General features: G+C 42.0%; 1 protein-coding gene across 3 annotated transcripts; it reads right to left on the minus strand.

The window, feature by feature from the left end:
• Positions 1-2,839: 2,839 nt before the first annotated feature.
• FDX1 (ferredoxin 1) lies at positions 2,840-17,723 on the minus strand. 3 transcript variants are annotated; one of them, XR_005953387.1, is made up of 5 exons: positions 17,436-17,723; positions 12,121-12,245; positions 9,209-9,338; positions 4,846-5,901; positions 2,840-3,191 (listed from the first exon to the last, which is right to left on the minus strand). XR_005953387.1 is itself a non-coding variant. In XM_041414335.1 (4 exons), exons 1-4 carry the CDS (start codon positions 17,597-17,599, stop codon positions 5,787-5,789), a joined length of 534 nt encoding a protein of 177 aa, XP_041270269.1. In that variant the 5' UTR covers positions 17,600-17,723; the 3' UTR covers positions 2,840-5,786. The 3 variants fall into 3 exon arrangements, 2 of the variants coding, with proteins under 2 accessions (XP_041270269.1, XP_041270284.1); XM_041414335.1 differs by having other exon boundaries at positions 2,840-5,901; XM_041414350.1 differs by lacking the exons at positions 2,840-3,191; positions 4,846-5,901 and adding an exon at positions 5,908-8,791.
• Between the last annotated feature and the right edge of the window lie 1,320 nt (positions 17,724-19,043).

A 19,043-nucleotide genomic window follows, 5' to 3' on the forward strand; every position in this document is an offset into this window, starting at 1 on the left:
GGCAGACTTCTCCAAACCCAGAGATTTCAGCTCCCCAGCTGCCAGTGGCAGTTTGCTGCCCACAGGAGAACCCCATCAGCCATAGCTGCGAGCAGGTACAGCCGCCACAGGTGCCCGCAGGCTTCCCTGGAGCATCTGGAAGAGGTCACTTAACATGGCACCAGCATTCCCGGCTGGTACCACTTGCTGGAGAAACCAGGACATAAATGTCCCACGGTGAACAGTGCTAGGCTATGTGGCTGATGGATCACTGCCACCAAGATGTGGCAGCAGACGCACGGTGACAAGCAGGGTTGCACCAGAGCCACCTGAGCCGTGATGGGGCTGCTCCCAGGGCTGTCCTGGGAAGCCACCAGTCCCACGGCCACCGGCAGGGCTCCCCAGCTTCGGCTCATGGCCGAAGGTGCGGGTGCGTCACCATAGGACACAAAATAACACGATGGGGACACGCTGCTCCTTTCAAGGTAAAAGGGAAGTTTATTTTCTGACTCCAACATTTATAGATTTCGAAAAGTGACAGTGGATTGGAGGGTGAAAGTGCCGCCTCTCCAATGACACTGGACAAACCAACAGTCCATCAAATTTCTCCTCCTCCATAAAAGAATGCAAAAGAATTAGTTATTTACATAAAGTGTGTGAGAAAGTTCGCTACAAGAATGTAAACACCAGAAGGCTTAGAAAAATCTTAAAAAATCAGGGCGACACGGGTGCCTGCGGGGCTGGGGCTCACGGGGCAGATGTCTGGCGAGGCGTTCCGTGTGCGTGTGAGCGATGGCTGTGTGTCCGTGCATCTGTGCGTCTCCTGTCAGCTACGGCTGATTTGGCACACACGCCCAGCCCTGCCGCAGCGGCAGCCCGGCCTGAAGCAGCAATAGCGCTTTTCCAGCGCCAGCCCCGTGTTCCCTGCACCGCCCGGACACCCGAGCCGGCTGCAGGGCGAGCAGCGCCCTCCAGGGCTGCCCCATACGGCTGCCCTAACACACTCCCACGGGCGAGTTTGAATCCCTGGAGCGCTGTGCTGCAGGGATTTACCGCCGGGGGTCAGCACCAGCCGAGGCAATGCCTGGAACACGCGTTCCATGAGCCACAAACGGGACGGCCCCGCCGTACCTGAGCGGAGCCAAAGAAGGTGGCACCAAGTCTGCTCAGACCCCGTTCTAGACTGATCCCTAGCGCCGGCTCGGGGAGGAGGAACCGCGCTGTGGAAGGGGGTAGGCGCAGGGAACGTGATGCCGGCTGGACCGGAGCACATGGAAGTACTGGGGCAGTGTAAATGCACGGAATAGCCTTTTCCTGGCTGGGCTGGGGTCAAGGGAGCTTCCAGAACTGTGAAGGGCAGCCCCAGAGACGCTTGGTCGAGCACAATAAGCCAACAGCTTTTTGATGAAGAGTTGATGCTGCAAATGCTAAATCACTGCTGGGTAGAAATTACTTTTTAAAGACATTTTGAAATGTAGACTGCTTCACATCAAAAACCTCCGCTTAACTCCATAAAAAGCAAGTGGTGGCCAGTGGATTAGAAAGTAAATCTCAGGGTTATTTTTAATGCCATCGTTTATACTTTTAATGCTTGTTTGCTTATGAATGGACTGTGCCTCTTGTCACTCTCGTGGCAGCACAACAGGGAGAGAAATCACCGAGGCACTGCAGCCCGCAGCAGGACGTGGGGCTGCATGGCCACACCGAGAGACCACAGCTCTGGCCACGATGCAGGAAACTCCCACTATCACATCTTTTCAGATCACTTGAGGAGAAATCATCTCAAGCAGCTGCACTCTTCCCAATGTTTTCTACTATTTGGTAACTCACTGACTCGGCTTGAATATCTCCTCTCCTCCTTTAAAGATTTATTTCTCCTTTTTTTTTTCCCCAAGAAATAAGGAGTTTTTTGTATACCCTATCTTTGTATACCTTATTGTCCCGTGCAAGGACAAAACATAGGCTGTAGGAAATCTCCTTCACGCTCCAGCCTAGACCTATGAGAAGGGCAAGCACTGCTTCTTCCGTGCAGCTTTTTTGGACACAGCCTTTTCAACTTGGCTCCAGCTGGGATGTGAATTGGGTTGGGACACAGCTGTCTTAAATCCTCCGGAGCCCCATAGCCAAAACCAATGAACTTTCAAATTTTAGTTTTTATCTGAGAATACAAACTGCCTACAGAACTTGCCTTTTTCGCTCTTGCAACAGCCCACCGCCCAGATAATGGGAACTTCTGACAGATGGAGATGTGGTGGTGTGGGAATGATGCAAGGCACGCCCTTCTTTCCCCTTCAGACACCACACAAACACACTGCAAAATGTCACGGAGTCCGCTGGCTTGGGCCTGACTGTGGGTTAGGGTGGTAGAGGAAGGAACAGTCTAGAGCCACAGACAAGCTCCCCCACACGATTGAAAAGCAGAGGGATGGTTTTGGACTTTCTCACAAACACAATCCAATCCAAAGGACCTTTTTACCCACCACTCCCTCAATGCTTGTGAAGTAAAGGTCTGTGCCAGCCCCAGACTTCTGACTATGATTTCTGAAGTTTAGTCTACAACACAAAGGAAACAGTCAGTTTTGATTTGCCCCTAATTTTTGAGGGGAGAGACAGAAGAAACACACTGACCCCATCTTTTAACAGAGAAAGGAAATGATTTTAGAAAGCAAATTACCTGTAATCTTTATTTGAACAGGGAAGTAAACATGTATTCAACTAATTTTGATGCCATAACTGTGTCACTGCACAAGAATTCATACTTACACGTTAAAGTGCACCATTAATGGGTAAGTTCCATTTTTCACTCAAAAATACATTCAATAGCTTAGAGAAGAAAGAAAAATCCACAAAACAAGAGGTGTCAGAAAGAAGTTAAAAATAAGATTTATTTGCAAATAATTTTGACAATAAACTAGTATCTCTGAGCTGTGCATTTTGGGGACTACAAGTCTGTTCCTTTATGTTCTGAGGTTTCCATTTGCATGCATGGGATACCTCTAGAATTCAAAATGAACTTCGAAGTGTCCTTTTTTGCCTTGCTGTGATGAGTAATTCATTCCACAGGCACACTGTAGGAGAGTCAAAGTCTTTGTAATGAGAAGCTGTCACAACGGAACCACCTTGGCTTGGAAAGAAAACTCACTTGGGAGCTGTTCCACATTTGTTTAACACAGTGTTAAGCACTTCAAGATTCCCACAAGTAGTACCTGGTGCTGTATTAAAAAAAAAAACAAATAACCCAAAAGGGGAAAAACCCCCATAAGCCTAAAACAAAAAACCAAGAAGAGCTCAAAACTCAATAAATATCAACATCTATCCCTAAACCTCCCAGATATACTGAAACCTCATGTTTCTTTCTGATGTACAAATGCACAACACATCCGGTCATGACCCAAGTCATGATCCGGTCATGATTCCTCTCCTGGAAGCTGATGAGCTGTCTCATGTAAAAAAAACCCCAAAACCGCAAGATTTAATAGTAAAAACTATATGAATGAACTCAGGACAAAGGCAATACATGCCTTAATGTCTGACTGTGTAAAGGCAACCTCTCAGTCATGGTTAGTGTCACAGCAGCAGAAAAAGAAGACAGCAGCATCTTCAGAACATTTCTTCAACTTATGCCCACCCTTCCTCTCTCTGCCCTTCATAAAAGCCTGGAAATTTTAATTCTGAAGTTTTAGTTTGAATCAGATTACATCAGAATCGTATTCTGAAACCCCTACATGATTAAGTTTTGAGCAGACTGCAATTAGTATACCTTGCATTAGGACAAAGTTGAAAGGTAACAGAAGGAAATGAGGTAACTAAGAGGGAATTAAAGAATCTAACCTACATCTATTTTCAATACAGTTCTAGAAAATATTCATTCTTATAACAAAGAGGAACTTTTTTTTCCTCTTTATGAAGCTCAAAATAATCCCAATATTTGACACTGGAAAAATAATTTTTCTCTTCTCCATACATATAATAATACAAAAAAAGATGTCCAGATGGCGTTGTTACCAGTTCAAACCATTAATGAACACACTAGATGATCCAAATGCAAAAAACATGGTTTGTTTATATATATATATATAAATGCCAAAAAAAATCAAAAGTTAATAACTACTGGTGATAACCAGTTCACATAAGCATTTATGTAAAGCTGGAGATCATAGTAGTCTTAGAAACATTTTATTTGGGCTACTTTAGAAAGACTAAACCAATATTCAGCTGGAAGCTCTTCATCATCACTGCAGACACATGTCACCACAGGGGTGTCCCTGTACCTTCTGGGGAACCTAGGCCATTTTTATGAAACAAATAAACTTGGTCATTTCGCATCAACCATTACTGAAATGATCCTGTAAGCAAGGCCCAGAATCAACCAATTTCTTCAAGCTGAACACCCTAGCTAATATCAGACTGCTTCCAGCACAAGGTCAAAACTAAAAAGGAATAAAGATTTCAGAACAAATCTGATGTTGATAAACATTGCCCTGGTTCAATCCCAACTCAGCCATATTCAGAGAATAAGAGTTTGTGATGGGTAAATTGTAATTCCACTGTGTATGTTCTCCCATTACACAGCTCCAAGGATTCATTCTTCTAAGCCTGGTCTACCACAGTATTTGTGGTGCAGTCAAATGTAAATATTATTGAGGTTTACTGACATCTTATTTGGGCCAGGGTTAAGCTGCACGTGCCAACATCCTGCATCAGCCTGTCCTGGTTTCATCTGGGAGAGAGCTGATTTTACTCCCAGTAGCTGGTACAGTGCTATTTTGATTTAGAATCAGAATAATGTTGATAACACACTGGTGTTTTAATGTAAACACGGCTTAGCAACAACCCAGTCAAGGCCTTTTCAGAGTCTCACCTCACCTTGTGGGGGTGCACAGAGCCAGGACTGCTGACCCCAAGTGACCAATGGGAGGTCCCACACAATATGGTGTCATGCTCAAAAGATCAACTGGGGCAAAAGCTGGTCTGGAGTCACTGCCCACTGCCCAGAAACTGGCTGGGCATCAGTCATCAGGGGGTGGGCAATTGTGTTGTGCCTCACAAGTTTTATGTATTTTGTCATCATTACAGTTGTTTTCCTTTCTGTCCTATTAAACTGTCTTTATCTCAACATATCAATGTTACTTTCCCCCCTGCCATCTTTCCTCCCCCATCCCATTTGGAAGGTGGGGGGGCAGTGGTGGGGTGCAAGTGAATGGCTGTGTGGTATTTAGCTGCCTGCTGGGTTAAACCGTAACACAGCTCCTAGAACTCACGGGTTTAGCAGTATTTCACAAGACATTTGCCACATCTCATTAAGATTCCAAAGTCTGGAAAATTTCTATCCTGAAAATCTACTATTTGCTGAGGAAGTATCATATTTACTGAGAATTTTAACTAGCTCTGAGCACACCAACTTTAATGGCAACACTTCAGAAAGACCCCATGCAGTCCTACAAGTTCTTTTCTCTTACACATTCAGGCCTGACACCTAGAAATGCTCAGAGTTTGTTTTAGGAGAAGTCCTGTACAGGTGATCCAGTTTTTAAATGTCATTAAATGTTTTGGCAGAATAATGTTATATGAAATCTGTAATACACTTGCTCATGTTTATAATCCAATGATTACTTATAAGAAGTATTATTGCATTTTAAGCGTAAAAATATAAGAGGTTCTATAAAGAAAATTAAAATAGCATTAATCTAATATTGATAGTCATATAAAATAACTCACAATTATGTAAGTTTCCATATTTAATTACACATTTAAAAATAAGTTATAAAAATAATTAAGCTTCTTTAAAACCCCTAGGATATTTTCTTTTAGGAGTTTTTACTCATATCTACTGATTGTCTAACATCAGCAACAGCTTCTGGTACTCGAACAGTCATATCATTCATTGATTTCTTCAAGCAGATTTGGCAGCCTAAACGTGATCTGTGGGGAAACAGGACATTATTGTTAGTTCTAGCCCACCAGCAATCTCACAGCATTTACCCCCTTACATCTCCAACACTCAGCCATCCCAAACAGACCATGAACTAGGAACAGCCCCTCCTGTGCAGGGCCTTAATCCAGCACAGAGTGAACCACGTGCATCAGCACAAGGATTTGTGGAAATAGCCAGGATTTACAGCCAGAACAGAGCTCAGCACACTGGAAAAGTCCCGCAGCTGAGTACTTCCTGCTCACTGAGAACATGCAGGATGTGGGTGACCCTTCCCTTTTCAGTGGGTCACTAGTGAGTCAGTCCTCAGTGCAGGAGTGATGCTTGATCTCCCAAGGGACATCTGGCACCTCTGAAGAGATAAAGGCAATGAATCTGAATGAAAGCCTCAGAAAAAACAAAGCCTAGTGTCTCCATCCAGAGTTCAGTATTCTCAAACTAAAAAACTGAAGATTGGGTGTAAGCCAGAAAAGTAAGAGTGAAAAGACAAAAAACATAGGAAGGTGAAGGATAACACACTCAAGGCACCAGAGATGTCATCCTTCATTTCTATACCTATCATTCAGCACAAGAAAACCAGATGTTGCACATAAGCAATTAAAACCAGAAGATTTAATACAACAACAAAACTCTGCAGACATCACAAGCTGCTTTTATTGCTGGGATAACTTTAATTCAACTTGGACATGTATTCAATGTCCAAGTATTTAAGCATAGAATAGTAAAGATATCAGCAAGGATGGGCAATGTTCCATAGCACCAGTCCCTGGCAAGACTAACTAGCTGACAGCCTGTTTCAAGAATGTGAAGTTCCCACTCCTTTACGCATCTCTCCATACACATGTATCCATATGAATTTGCCTTTTAACTCCAAATGTCATTTCCTATTGTCCAAGAGCATAAAATCCTCTTGCATGTTTTCACAGGCAGGTGATATTAGCACAGCACCGTAAACAACCCTTACTCCTCACTGTGTTTTCCTAAGTCTTTCACAAGGATGCTGACACTAATTAAAACCTAGCACCAATCACTTTTACATCATGCTGTTGATCACATACTCACATACTCTTACCAGGCAGCTTAATACTTCTTAAGATTGTTAAAAGATTGGGGTAGGGGGGTTTAACCAATTACTTAGCCTTTACAGGGCCTCCGTTCTTATGCTGTTGCACCTCAAAATTTAGTAAACAATTTCTAGACCTAAGTAAACTGCATGAACTGCAAGATCTTTCTTCATCTCAGTGACTTATATGAATAATATAAGTAATTTTTAGGTTTTTAATTAGTATGAGTAATACTACTTTTCTGGACACATTGGTTTGAAAGAAGATCACAGAATACACCAGGACATCCTGTGCAAAGAAACCTTCCAGTACACAGACAGCTCATAAAACCTCTAGAGATAACAATGCAAAAGAAACTTGACTTTTATGTTACCTTTTTCTATTTTATGTGCACCTTCTACATCACCCATTGGCTCGGCATGTAGACAAAGTTTCCTGTTGTTGATAGGTTAGAAACAAAAATATGTGCCTACTTTTGCAAGCGGTTTCTCATCTTATTTTTTGCTTTATTATTATTATTTTAACTTGCCAGGGTTTGCACTCCCCCATCTTACTACTTTCTACTGTTCTGTAGTTAACCAAAACAATTTCATTTTAACCTAATTAATCCTTCCTTTTAAAAAACATGAGCTTTCATGCCAGTTGCTGGCTGAAACTTTCCCAAATACAGAGTCACTGACAAGAATAAACCGCTATGCTTGTAACTATGACAGAACTTAGACACTTAAAGAGAGAGCTCTGGTTTGCTACTGTTTTCCAATTCTTCTGTAAAATCTCCTTGCTTTTAACCTTTACGTAAAAGGTAGCCAAAGAAAAAAGGGTTTTTATTTGATCATATGCCTCCAGAGCTATTCGGGAATTATTCTGGCCCTGAGCCTAAAAGCTACTCTTTCTTATGGTAGCTGGCAGGCTTAATAGGCCTATGGTTTTTTCTCAAAACTGAAAATGGGTTTTTGTGAGACAGGAAAAATGATAAAACAAAAAGCTACAATTTTCTCATAGCTTGACTTCTTTGCCTTTCCAACCTCACATAAATGTTCAAATTTGGCTGAAGTGAGAAAGTGTCATGTAGAAATGGTGAGTATTGGATTCCTTTTACTGATATAAGGAGACAGACAAGTTAATTCAGAGTACTTTGCAGAGACACAAACTATGCTATACAGACCAAGTATAACGCCTCTGACATAACTGGAAAGATTATCAAAAACTTCAACAAGCAGTTCTGTTGAAACATGAAGGAATGGGCTTATGAAACCTCCTAAGACACAGCTACCTACTGTTTGTGTGAGCATGTTCTGTGGTAAAGGCTACTTGTGCACCAGCAAGTACAACAGCCCACCAGGAACGGGTCTGTGATGAGGATTAACACCCTAACTACAAGGTGCGTGATGGTGGGGGTGATGCAGAGCAGAGGCTTAGTTTAGAGTACCACTAGTCTAATCCTAATGCCTATCAGCAGTCAGAGCACACTTCAGGATCAGTTTCTCCCAAAAGGAAATCTGGTTTGTGTGCACAAGGAGCACTGTGATATGAGTCAAAACATAAGTATGTACACTGACATATCTCTACGCTGTTTGTCCTAGAGAAGGCTTGCAGGAAGGATCTTAGCAAACCTTGGTACATAAATACCAGAGAGGCTGGAGAAGGTGGAGTCTCCATCCTTGGATATATTCAAAAGCTCCCTGGACATGGTGCTGGGCATCGGATCTAGGTGGTCCTGCTTGAACAGTGGTTGGACCAGCTGACCTCAAGAGGTCCCCTCCAACCTCAAGCCTTCTGTGAGTCTGAAAAGAAGATCTGACCAAAACCTAAAACACTGACACAAACACATTCATAAAATACATTAACTAGCTACAGACTAACAAGGGAAAGGAAACAGAAGGGAGGAGAAACAAGAATAAGAAAATCCACACACAGGACAGCAGTGGCAGAGCTTTCGTGGAAGGAACTGGGTTTCCAGTTATACTTTAGTGCTAACTAAAGTATAGTGCTTTTTCTGCACCAGACCCCTCTGAAGATCAAGTACTGACACTTTTCAGTCACAAAAACAATACTGACATCTTCTTAATTCAGACAAACAACATGTAAACTTGGCATTCCCGTTTGTGTAACAGAATCCAGCTATTCATTAAAAGCTGGTTAAGGTGCTCCAAGAATATTGGACTGCCCCATGTGCAAACCTTTCTTCCCATTCTCTGAAGAAGTAATGTAGGGAAGTGTTACGTTGCCTTACGTTTCTGTGAGGCCATAGGCCAGGTCCAGCATGTCCATTTCTTCATCAGTAATTGCATCTAGTTTCTCAAATATGTGGTCTTCAAATATTAAATGACAAGTTGAACAGGCTAGCGTTCCTTCACATGCACCTAAAGAAAAATAAATCAAGATAATAGAAAATCCAAGTTTCAAATTGCAGCTGAATTTCTGAAGAAATCCTCTGCGTGTTTGTTTCATACAAGAAGTCTCAGTTAATTAGCAAAAGTAATGCTCTGTATATTCCCACATTCATATACCTACTCTGCATTCAACTACTAATAGCATTTCTACAGTTACTATAGCACTAAGATTTACTTAAATGCTAAGTAATTAGCTAAAAAAATGCTATGTAATCAGTTAAAATACTTAACTAATACCCTTCCCACCATTTAAAGAAAGAATAGCTTTCTACTATAAGAATGCAAAAGCAGACAATGCTGTCAATCAACACTACTTCATTTATTTCCAATGCTGATCCTTCTTATCTCGCTCTTTCCCAAGGTTTTGAGAAGGTTTTGTCTAGATGTCCAGCAGCAGACACCTGCTACACAAAAACAATTCCTCAGAAGTACAGGAAGGAGGGATTTTACACCTATTTCTTCTCACTCAATAGAACGCTAATTGACAATAACAAAGGTAGTCAGGCTGGAGAGAGATGGCCTACATGGATTATGAGGTGTTCCAGTACAAGTCAAGAACCTAACAAGTTGCTGGAGCAGAGCAGCACAAGCACCAACTCCACCTACTGCTACAGCAATTAGGTCACCACAGCACAGTAAAAGTCTGAACCATAACAAACTTGTCACTGTACTGGGCTGTGTCTTGGGCTGGCATTAAGTCCTCCACAGTGTTGAAAAAGAAATATGCACCTTCAAGAAGAGTGGGACAGCTAAATACTGTGGAGATCACAAACCTCAGGCTCTAATTTAAATTTATACAAGAGAATCAGATAACACATTAATCAATCTTCACTAATTTACTTATTTCTAGGGAGAGCAGAACCAAAACTACTGTAAACACATCACCTTTGTAATCACGGAAATACAAGAAGCATGGTTGTATGTATAACCACTGCTAGGAAAAGAAATGGTGGAACTCATTATTAGACCATGAGAACCACACAGAAAGCACCATGCTGCTACAGAACCAAAAGCATGTATTCAAGGTGAGCACGACACTAATACATTTGATTTTTGAATTATATCACATCTTCAAATACATATGAGAAAGCAGAGCTTAATTTAAGTGCCAAACATAAAATTTGTCCTATCAGCAGCTTAAGGATCATTTATGTTGGGGAAGTAAGGGAAGGGTAGAGGGGGGAAGGAAAGAACACTGACCAATCTCTTTGAACAGTGGAAGGTCTTTCCACAGCCATAAAACTGGCAATAACAAATTGAGTGCAGCTGAATCATTCAAGAGATCTGTAAGCCTTTATACAAAGATATTTCTATTATTGTTAATGCACATGGGATGCCCCCTAGTGATAGACGTAAATAAGCAGAATTTAGATTTTACTTTTCCCTCATTACTTTTTTCTTAAACACAGAACATGCATTTTTACTACATTATTTCTCTGCCCTAGTGCAATGTTTCATTAGCAAGCAGTTATTTAAATGGGACTAGCATATATTATAATTAAAGACTGTAACAGTATTTCAAATTTTCAGTTTGGCTTCCTTTTATTGACAGCCTTTCCCACTTTACCACAATGCTCTAACACAGCTGACATTGACAAGAGAACATTTACTGTAGAATACAAGCAGAACAGCCATAAGCCTAAATGAGTAATTTAATAAGTGATACATAAAGCTAGTTGCAACACAAACTTTTGAGACAGTTTTTCTTCCCCAAATATAAAAAAATGTTTCAGATATTAAATATACGGTTTAAAATCTTATAAAAGATTTTATTACTAGCGGTAACATTTCTTCGCATTTAACTAAAATACACATCAAATTTCAAACTGTGCTACAATACTCTGCTGCTTTTTTTCCCCACCAATTGCTTCACATTATGCATTCAGTTCTGAAAAATGTACTACCACTTTCTGCTTTAGTTCTATTAATTTTTCAGCTCGTGTTCATATAAATACTTTCCCAAGGTATTTAATTGCAACTACCTAACGCTTTTGAGCAATGTGGTCTAGTGGTTTGAGCAATGAAGGCTGGTGGAAGATGCCCATGGCAGGGAGGTTTGGAACTGAACGATCTTCACGGTCCCTTCCAACCCAAACCATCCTATGAGTCCAACTATGAAAAGTGCAGAAGTTTGAAGAAATAGGGAGAAGTTGTAACTTCCTCCTGTTCTGATTTTAAACAGAACTGGTAGCAAGTCAGAATTTTGCAAGGTCTCCTTTACCCCAGTTCTTTACTAAGAATTAAACTCCTTGCTCTTCCCTGCTAACTGACATGGATTTGGTTGCTTCTTTCACTCCAAACTCCTCTGCTATAGATGTGGTGGTGCTACAAATAGCCTGATAATAAATTGAGACAGTCTGGCACTACAGAAGTAAGGAGGCACTGTTAGAAATGCACCAGCTCTGTGTTGCCTCCAGAACAGAACTTTTCAGCTCAGAAGAGGTCTGCGGGTGGCGTGTTTCAGACTCCACTTAACAGCACTCTGTGCATATTCCCCTCTATAATACTCAAGCCCAGACCACCCCAAGTATTTTTCAAAACTTGAACCAAAATATTCTATGCACCAGCCAGAAGAAAAAAAGGGGAGAAAACCCAAGTGAAGTTTAGCTAGGTTTTACATATAAAATATTCATTTACAGTTGGACTCAATGACCTTGAGGGTCTTTTGCAATCAAAATGACACTATAAATATTTATGCATAAAGAGAAACAATTTCTAGACACTGAAGAAAATATTCAATGAATCTACTTACCAAAACCATCTATGTCTAGATTATTGTCAACAACAACATCCAGTAGTGAATCCCCAGGTTTTCCCTTGGCTGTTAGTTTGTCACCATCACGGTTTATGAAATGAACAGTTATTTTATCTTCTGAGCTGAAAAATAAAATTATATAATACCATTAAAGAATGCTAGAATTTTTTAGCACTTTAGAATTGATTGAATACTGGTAAAGTAATAGTTGATACTACTACTATCAATTCAAAGAAAAGAGAAATCTAACTTATTGGCTTTTAAAAGCTTTAACACATACAGGCTTTTACTGTTGTACATTGAACAAAGACCATGAAAAATAAGGAAAAAACCAAACCTCGGTGTCTGTTTTGTCACTACAAGCTATATGGGATCCAGATGTTTTGCCTTTCACCAAAGACAGTTTATTTTAGGCACAACATTTGTATTTTTAGCAAATAAATAAGCTTATTTTAAATGTTTCTCTCACCACCTTTCTGTGAACTCTTGCTTTGGATTTATGAATTTTCTGTCGTTCTCATAATTATCATTTAAGATAAAGCCTAAATTTTCCCATTTCTGCTTAGAGTTTTAGGTATTTCACTTTATTAGTTCCAAAATTTAATTCTTCTCTCTTCTCACATATGGAAATAGTCCAATAACATTCTGCTGTTTTTAGGCACAGACTCTCTGAGGAGTTCATTTTGTAAATATTAATTCTAGTGAAGTATAAGGTTTTTACACTGGTTTCAAGAAAAGAACGTTTTGTAATTTTTTGCCTTTTCTTTCCAGACAACTGTTTAAGAAAAAATTAACTTGCACCCTGCACAAAAATATCTTAATATTAATGCTTTTAACATTAAAAAAAAATTATTTTCTGCATTCCACATTACTTTACTTCACACACAAATTAAAGGAAAGCTTTAAATATACTAACAACAAACAGTATGTTCCATTTTAAACAGATTTTCTTTCCTACAGTAAGTGAGCAAAACAAAAACTTGTTGGATAGACAGTGAAGAAATCTGCCAAGAGATGACAGATAAAAATAGAACAACTAAAAAGCCAATTAAAAATTTTATGCCTCCATGTGAAATCCATGTTTAAGAACCACATGTTTCATATTACCCATACTCTTAACTGTGGGCCTTGAGTGATTTATGTCATAAGACAAGTCAAAAATCAAGTCACGCCCTGGAAAAGTCTAACCTGTACATCTGAATATTAAAGAAAAAATTTGAATGTGGCCATGCTGAAAAATCAATATATTGAACAAAATATTTTTTTATCTGTCTGTAAAAGAATGTGTTTTTAGCAATCTGAGTCCTGGCTTGTTATGAAACAACAACAAATGTTTCTTGCTATAGACTTCATACTCTTGCCAGAACTCTTAAGTTCCATTGGCATCAGTGTGCTCTGTGATTATTTATTATGATGTTGTGTTCAGTTCTTCTCCTATCAACCCTCAGTCCACCCTCCAGAAGACAGCCACAAGCCACCACTAACTACAAATTCATTCCAAAACTATAACTGATAATGAAGGGTTGACCTTGCTGACCTGCAGAATGAACTTACAGCACGTACTATAAAAACATTCAGAAATTTTAAAGATGCATCTTTACAAAATAGGATTCACATTGCACAGTCACCTGTGATATCCAAGGACCATCAGCAAACCATTCTGTGGGGGTTTAAGAAAGCACTCTGCTTTTCATTTTGTTCCTCGGCTATGTTAACACCTCCCACAGCAGAACCAAGGAAACAAGCACCCACTTAGATAAACTAGTACAGAATTCACCACCTCCTTGGGAGTTTAAGTCAGATGGGTTTAGACTGCATCTGGAAAGGTACAGATTCACATTCTGAGAGCCTAAGCTAATGTCTGACAGTGTAATTTTAAACTGCCTCAAAAAGCCCTTCCAGAGCTCAAAGTACACTCTCCCTTGCTGAAATATTTCTGTCAACACGACAAAAACAACGCTGACAAGAGACACAATGCAATATGTACTTGCATTTCTGGGTATGCGCTGCCAAGGTATAGACATGGCAAGTACGTATGCTTTATTGTAGGATTAGGCACTCGCAAGTACCATGGACCAAACAGTAAGATGTCTGGGCATCCATCAGATCCCTGCAACTTTCGTAAATGACAAGTGAACTCCCTCCCAGTTTGCAAAACACACTTGAAACTGTCTTCGCCTGTGGTTACACTTGAATCTGATAGAACCACAGTGCCAGAGAGGAACAGTCCCGCCCACACTCCTTTGTTCCTCTTCTCTCCAGCGCTCACAATGTCCTGCAGTAACCTCTGTTTGGGAATGCAGTGGCTGAAATCCAAGGTCAATAACCCCACAGATGTCAGAACCAGCAGAGTCAGATCTGACTCTCCGATGAAATTTACACCAGTTTAAAATGGCTCTGTTACTGCAACTTCATGCTGCAATGACAGAATCTGGGTTTCATGATCAGATTAAGAATCATGCAACAATCTCTTTTCAGTATAAAAATGTGCGTTTGGGTGATCCCCACTCCAAATCACCCTGCCATCATCCTTACACCAGTATTACCACAAGCCAACTCCTTTTGCTAATGTGGATGAAAATCAACCACAAAAACAAAGTAGACTCAACTGGACCAGAAAGGAAAACTGACTAAAGTGCCACTGCCCACAACGAAAACAAGGAAGCAGCAATGGGATCCCTTTGTCGAGAAGGGCAACCTGATATTTGCTTCAGCCAGCTGGGGACCTGCACTGTGGCTGTGCGTGCCTCATGGTGTGGCATGCAGCAAGGGGACAGACAGAAGGATCACCACCAGGTCACTGACTTTTGGTAAAAACTGACACAGTCATTAATCTTCCGACAGGACCTAATCCACCCTGATTTACAATTGAAACTAAAACTTATTTATTTGTGTAAAGTTAGGTATAGCCTTCTTAAGTCTTTCAGTAGATCTGGGTTTTTGCTATTGCCACCTTCTATCACTCTTCTCTTAGCCAAAATATTTAAAACATCTCTGATGCTTTACTTGGTGAAAATACTTTCAGAAGTGTGTGTATGCAATAATCAGACTAGTCAGACATTCAAAACACACACTGAGCCAATCTTCTCAATGACTGGGGGATACCATTAAATATATAAAAATCTCACCCATATGAAACAATATTTAGGCTTCATAAATTTCCAATAACATGGGGTTTATCCACTCAGACGTAGTTGTTTATCTTGATGCAAACAATCCAAATGCCAACATGCTGCAAACCAGTCACAGGCAATTAACATGAAACATGAGCCAGGTCTGTGCAAGTATGAACAGCCCCAGGATTATCAGGAAAAGCACAATTTATTATTTTTCCATGTTATCCACATGAAGCATAAATCTCTCAATCCATTTTTCACCAGATGTAAAATACAATTAATTTCCTCACACGGTTGCCACAGTCCTATCAACATTTTCTATCAAGCTTCACAGCCTTCCCCTAAATCAGGCATACTTCAAAGGCACAGAGGAGCACCAGAGAGCTGTAAATGGTGTTTTTTGTTCCTCTCATGCAAATAGTAGTAAATACTGCAAAAGTCTCAAGAACTACTTCTTCCCCCTTAAAAGAATTACCCTTTTGAATCTTCAGCTATTAATTCCAAGTTAAGAATCACCTCTTACATTCCTCCAAATAAAACATAATTTTAATCTGGTATTGCACATGGTAAGACCAGCTCTGTTAGTCTCAGATCTTTTAATAAACAGCAAATCCAACAGCCCTAATTGCCTGAGGAGTTCCATTAATTAAACTATTATACAGACCTCAATCAACAGAAGTTGTAAATCTGAACTAATCTTTAAAGCATGCAATTATTATGCCGTGCACGAAAAACATTGCACAGATAGCGAGTGGTATAAAAGAATTCTGAAATAACTACTGTTCACCATGAAACTGAAAGGAAGAATAAGGAATTAAAAAGGAGCAAGAGAAAGGAGGAAATGCAAATGAAAACATAATGCCTGATGCACCACTGAAACCCTTGGAAACCTCTGCTCACAGGAACCACCTCAGGGAATGTTTTGCACAGTGACGTCTTCATCCTCTAGACACAAACACAGCTAATTTTACACACACAAACAATGATGTATGTTTTTACTGAAATAACACTGGTGGATTATATAAGGTCAGGAACTGGGTCTCAAATATTTTGCCCAGAGAAAGTAACTTAAGCATAAATGGAGAAAACAATAATATACAAGAACTTTCCTTTTCTCCCAACTCGCTCAGCCAGGTTATGACTGAGTATATAAACAACATTGGAAACACTTGTTTGCATAAGCTTTTTTGCTGGTGTGCTTGCTAAATGAATGTAAATAAATTCCATTCTGTATTCAGCCTGTTTGTGAAACACACAAGGGGATTACAGGCCTTACATTACTATTAGGTAAGGAAATGCTTTCCCTTCATAGGAGTCTTTTTTCAATTATTTTAATACCTTTTAAAAAGACTTGTCAACACATCACATCTTTAATTTTTGTAATTAAAAACTGCAAATTAAGGACCTACTCATACATACTGGTGAGGAGAGGAGGAGCTCTGCACATTTAGACTGGACCACAGAATCAATCAGGTTGGAAAAGATTTCTGAGATCATCAAGTCCAAGCTATTACGGATATGACCATGTCACCTAAATCACGGCACTATGTGTCACACACTGTCCTTCCATAAAGAAAGATGCAAAAGTGCTCTTCAGTACAGAAAAACAAACCAAAGGCAGAAGATATTTGAAGTATTAGGCTCTCTCTGATATGTGCTGTACTTCTACCACAAGCTCAAGCAGACTTTCACGGGGAAAAAAAACCCACAGAAACCCAAACAAAACCAAATAACAGAAAAAAAAGAAAAACGAGTGCAACTTTAATAAGGTCATAACCTCTCAGAAAGCCAGTCTAAGCACCGGGAACGCTGGTTTAGCGTTCCATAACGTCGCAAGCCATGCCAACGGGGCTCCAGGCCACAGCGACCCTGAGTCTCAGCCGCGCCGGGGGCCGCTGCGGGGCCTCGCCCGAGCCAACCCGCGCTGCAGGCACAGCCCTCCGGGGCACAGCGCGGCGGGGCGGCCGCCCAGAGCGCTTCGGTGCCACTGCCAAGCAGCCGGTGAGGGGCGCAGGAGGCCAGGACCGTCAGGGCACGGCGGGAAGGTCATCCCGCTCCAGCCCGGCTCGGGCGGCCCGTGCCACAGGCAGCCGCTGGCCCCGGCTGCCCGCAGCGCCGAGACCCGGCCGGGCCCGGCTCCTCAGGGCAGCCGCCCCGGGGAGCCCGCCCGGCGCCTCACGGCCGTGACCCCCTTACCTGAGCACCGCCCGGGCAGACAGGCTGAACGGCCGCGCTGCCCTCCCGGCAGCGCCGCTGCAGCCCGGGCTCGGCCCGGCTGCCGGCGAGGTGGAGGAGAAGAGCCAGCGGCGGGAGGAAGCGGCGGCGGCCCGGAAGAGCCGCGCCGGCCCCGGGGCGGCCATGGCGGCGGGACGGGAGCGCTGAGCTCGACGGCGGCGGGGCGGGGGCAAAGTCCCGCCGCTTACGCCCGCAGCGCGCGCGGCGGCGATTCTCGCAGCCGTTCACGCAGCGCGCGACCCGCCCCCGCCGGCGTGACCACGGGGTTACGCAAAGTGCGCGGCAGCGAGCGGAGGGGCGGGGCCTGAGCGAGGGCCCGCCCCCGGTGCCCTCAGGTTGGCCTCAGGTGCCCTCAGGCGCCCTTGTGGTGTCCCGCTGCAGTTCCCAGCGCTGGCTCTTCCCTTCCCGGGAGAGCAGAGTCATGGAGCCCAACACGTCCTGACCCTCTGCCCGGCTGGGTCCACGAGGGATTTCTTGTCACAGCAAGGACTCGGAGCTGACACGAGCTGGAGTCACCCAGAGGGTTGTCGCTACTTCCCAAATGCTCCTTTGGAGGCCTGGCCCGTGGGGGAGTGGGCTCCAGCTCCATGCTGGGCAAGTGGTCGATGCTATTTGGAACTCCCTTGAAACAGCTTATAATAATGTGGAACTCCCGGAGAAATTGAGCTGGCAGCTGGGAGTTTGAGCCGGCCGCTTCTGCTGTCCAGGCAGGACTATGGAGAAATTCCCAGTTCCTCATTATGTTTCTTACAACAGGGGATCCAACCTCTTAAACACAGGCATCAGCAAATGGACAGCAGTGCTGCTGTCAGAGGGTCTAGCAGGGGGTGAACATTCATGGTGCGTGGCTCAAGTACCAATATGTGCCACAGGAAATTTTGAAACTTCCTGAGCAATCACAAACTGCACATGCAGGCACAACTTGTCTCTGGTAGTTTTGATCAGATGGTTGTGTAGATATCCTTCATTCTACCACACTCTGACTGGAGAGTTCTGAGTGAATAAGGAAGAATATATCAATTACTTTGAAACAGTTCTTTCAAATGGGAATAGAAATGAATGGAGCAAAAGAGGAAGGAATTATACCTCTGATACACTTGAAGTTGCAAAGATTAGTCTTGATGCCTTATAATTTTGTTGCATCAGAATAAGATTGAAGAGGGAGATAATATACTATACAACTTCTGTATTTTCTTTAAGAAGAGTAGGTTCTGGTGGAAATGTCCTGCTGGAATTTTCAAGACCCTCCAAACTGTCTGTCCATAAACCAAATGATCCATAAACCATACAGATCTCATTTTCATTGGGTTTCCCTCTTTTGTACCACAAAAGAATGTGAATAATGCAGTTTATTTCAATGCTGTCACTATAGCATGGGATTATATATGCATAATCTTAAACCAGTATGCAGCTAAAGATGTACAGTTTCAGCTGAACTACTAATATTGTAATGCCAAAAGAGAACATCACATAATCTAGCTTGACTTCAACCAGATGGCTGCTCATTGTAAATTAAGGGTTAATGCAGGAAATAAGCCTGAAAGGGACCCTCTGTTCATTCTAATGTAA

The sequence above is a fragment of the Onychostruthus taczanowskii genome, unplaced genomic scaffold (genome assembly GCF_017590055.1).
Source record: "Onychostruthus taczanowskii isolate IOZ18803 unplaced genomic scaffold, ASM1759005v1 scaffold105, whole genome shotgun sequence".
NCBI classification, from domain to species: Eukaryota; Metazoa; Chordata; class Aves; order Passeriformes; family Passeridae; genus Onychostruthus; species Onychostruthus taczanowskii.

Excerpts from the sequence above, each read along its gene's own strand:
- FDX1 (XM_041414335.1), bottom strand. The coding sequence starts at position 17,599 with ATGGCCGCCCCGGGGCCGGCGCGGCTCTTCCGGGCCGCCGCCGCTTCC. Across the intron at positions 12,246-17,435 it reads TCTGCCCGGGCGGTGCTCAG|CTCAGAAGATAAAATAACTG; the intron begins GTAAGGGGGTCA and ends TTTATTTTTCAG. Across the intron at positions 9,339-12,120 it reads TCTAGACATAGATGGTTTTG|GTGCATGTGAAGGAACGCTA; the intron begins GTAAGTAGATTC and ends ATTTTTCTTTAG.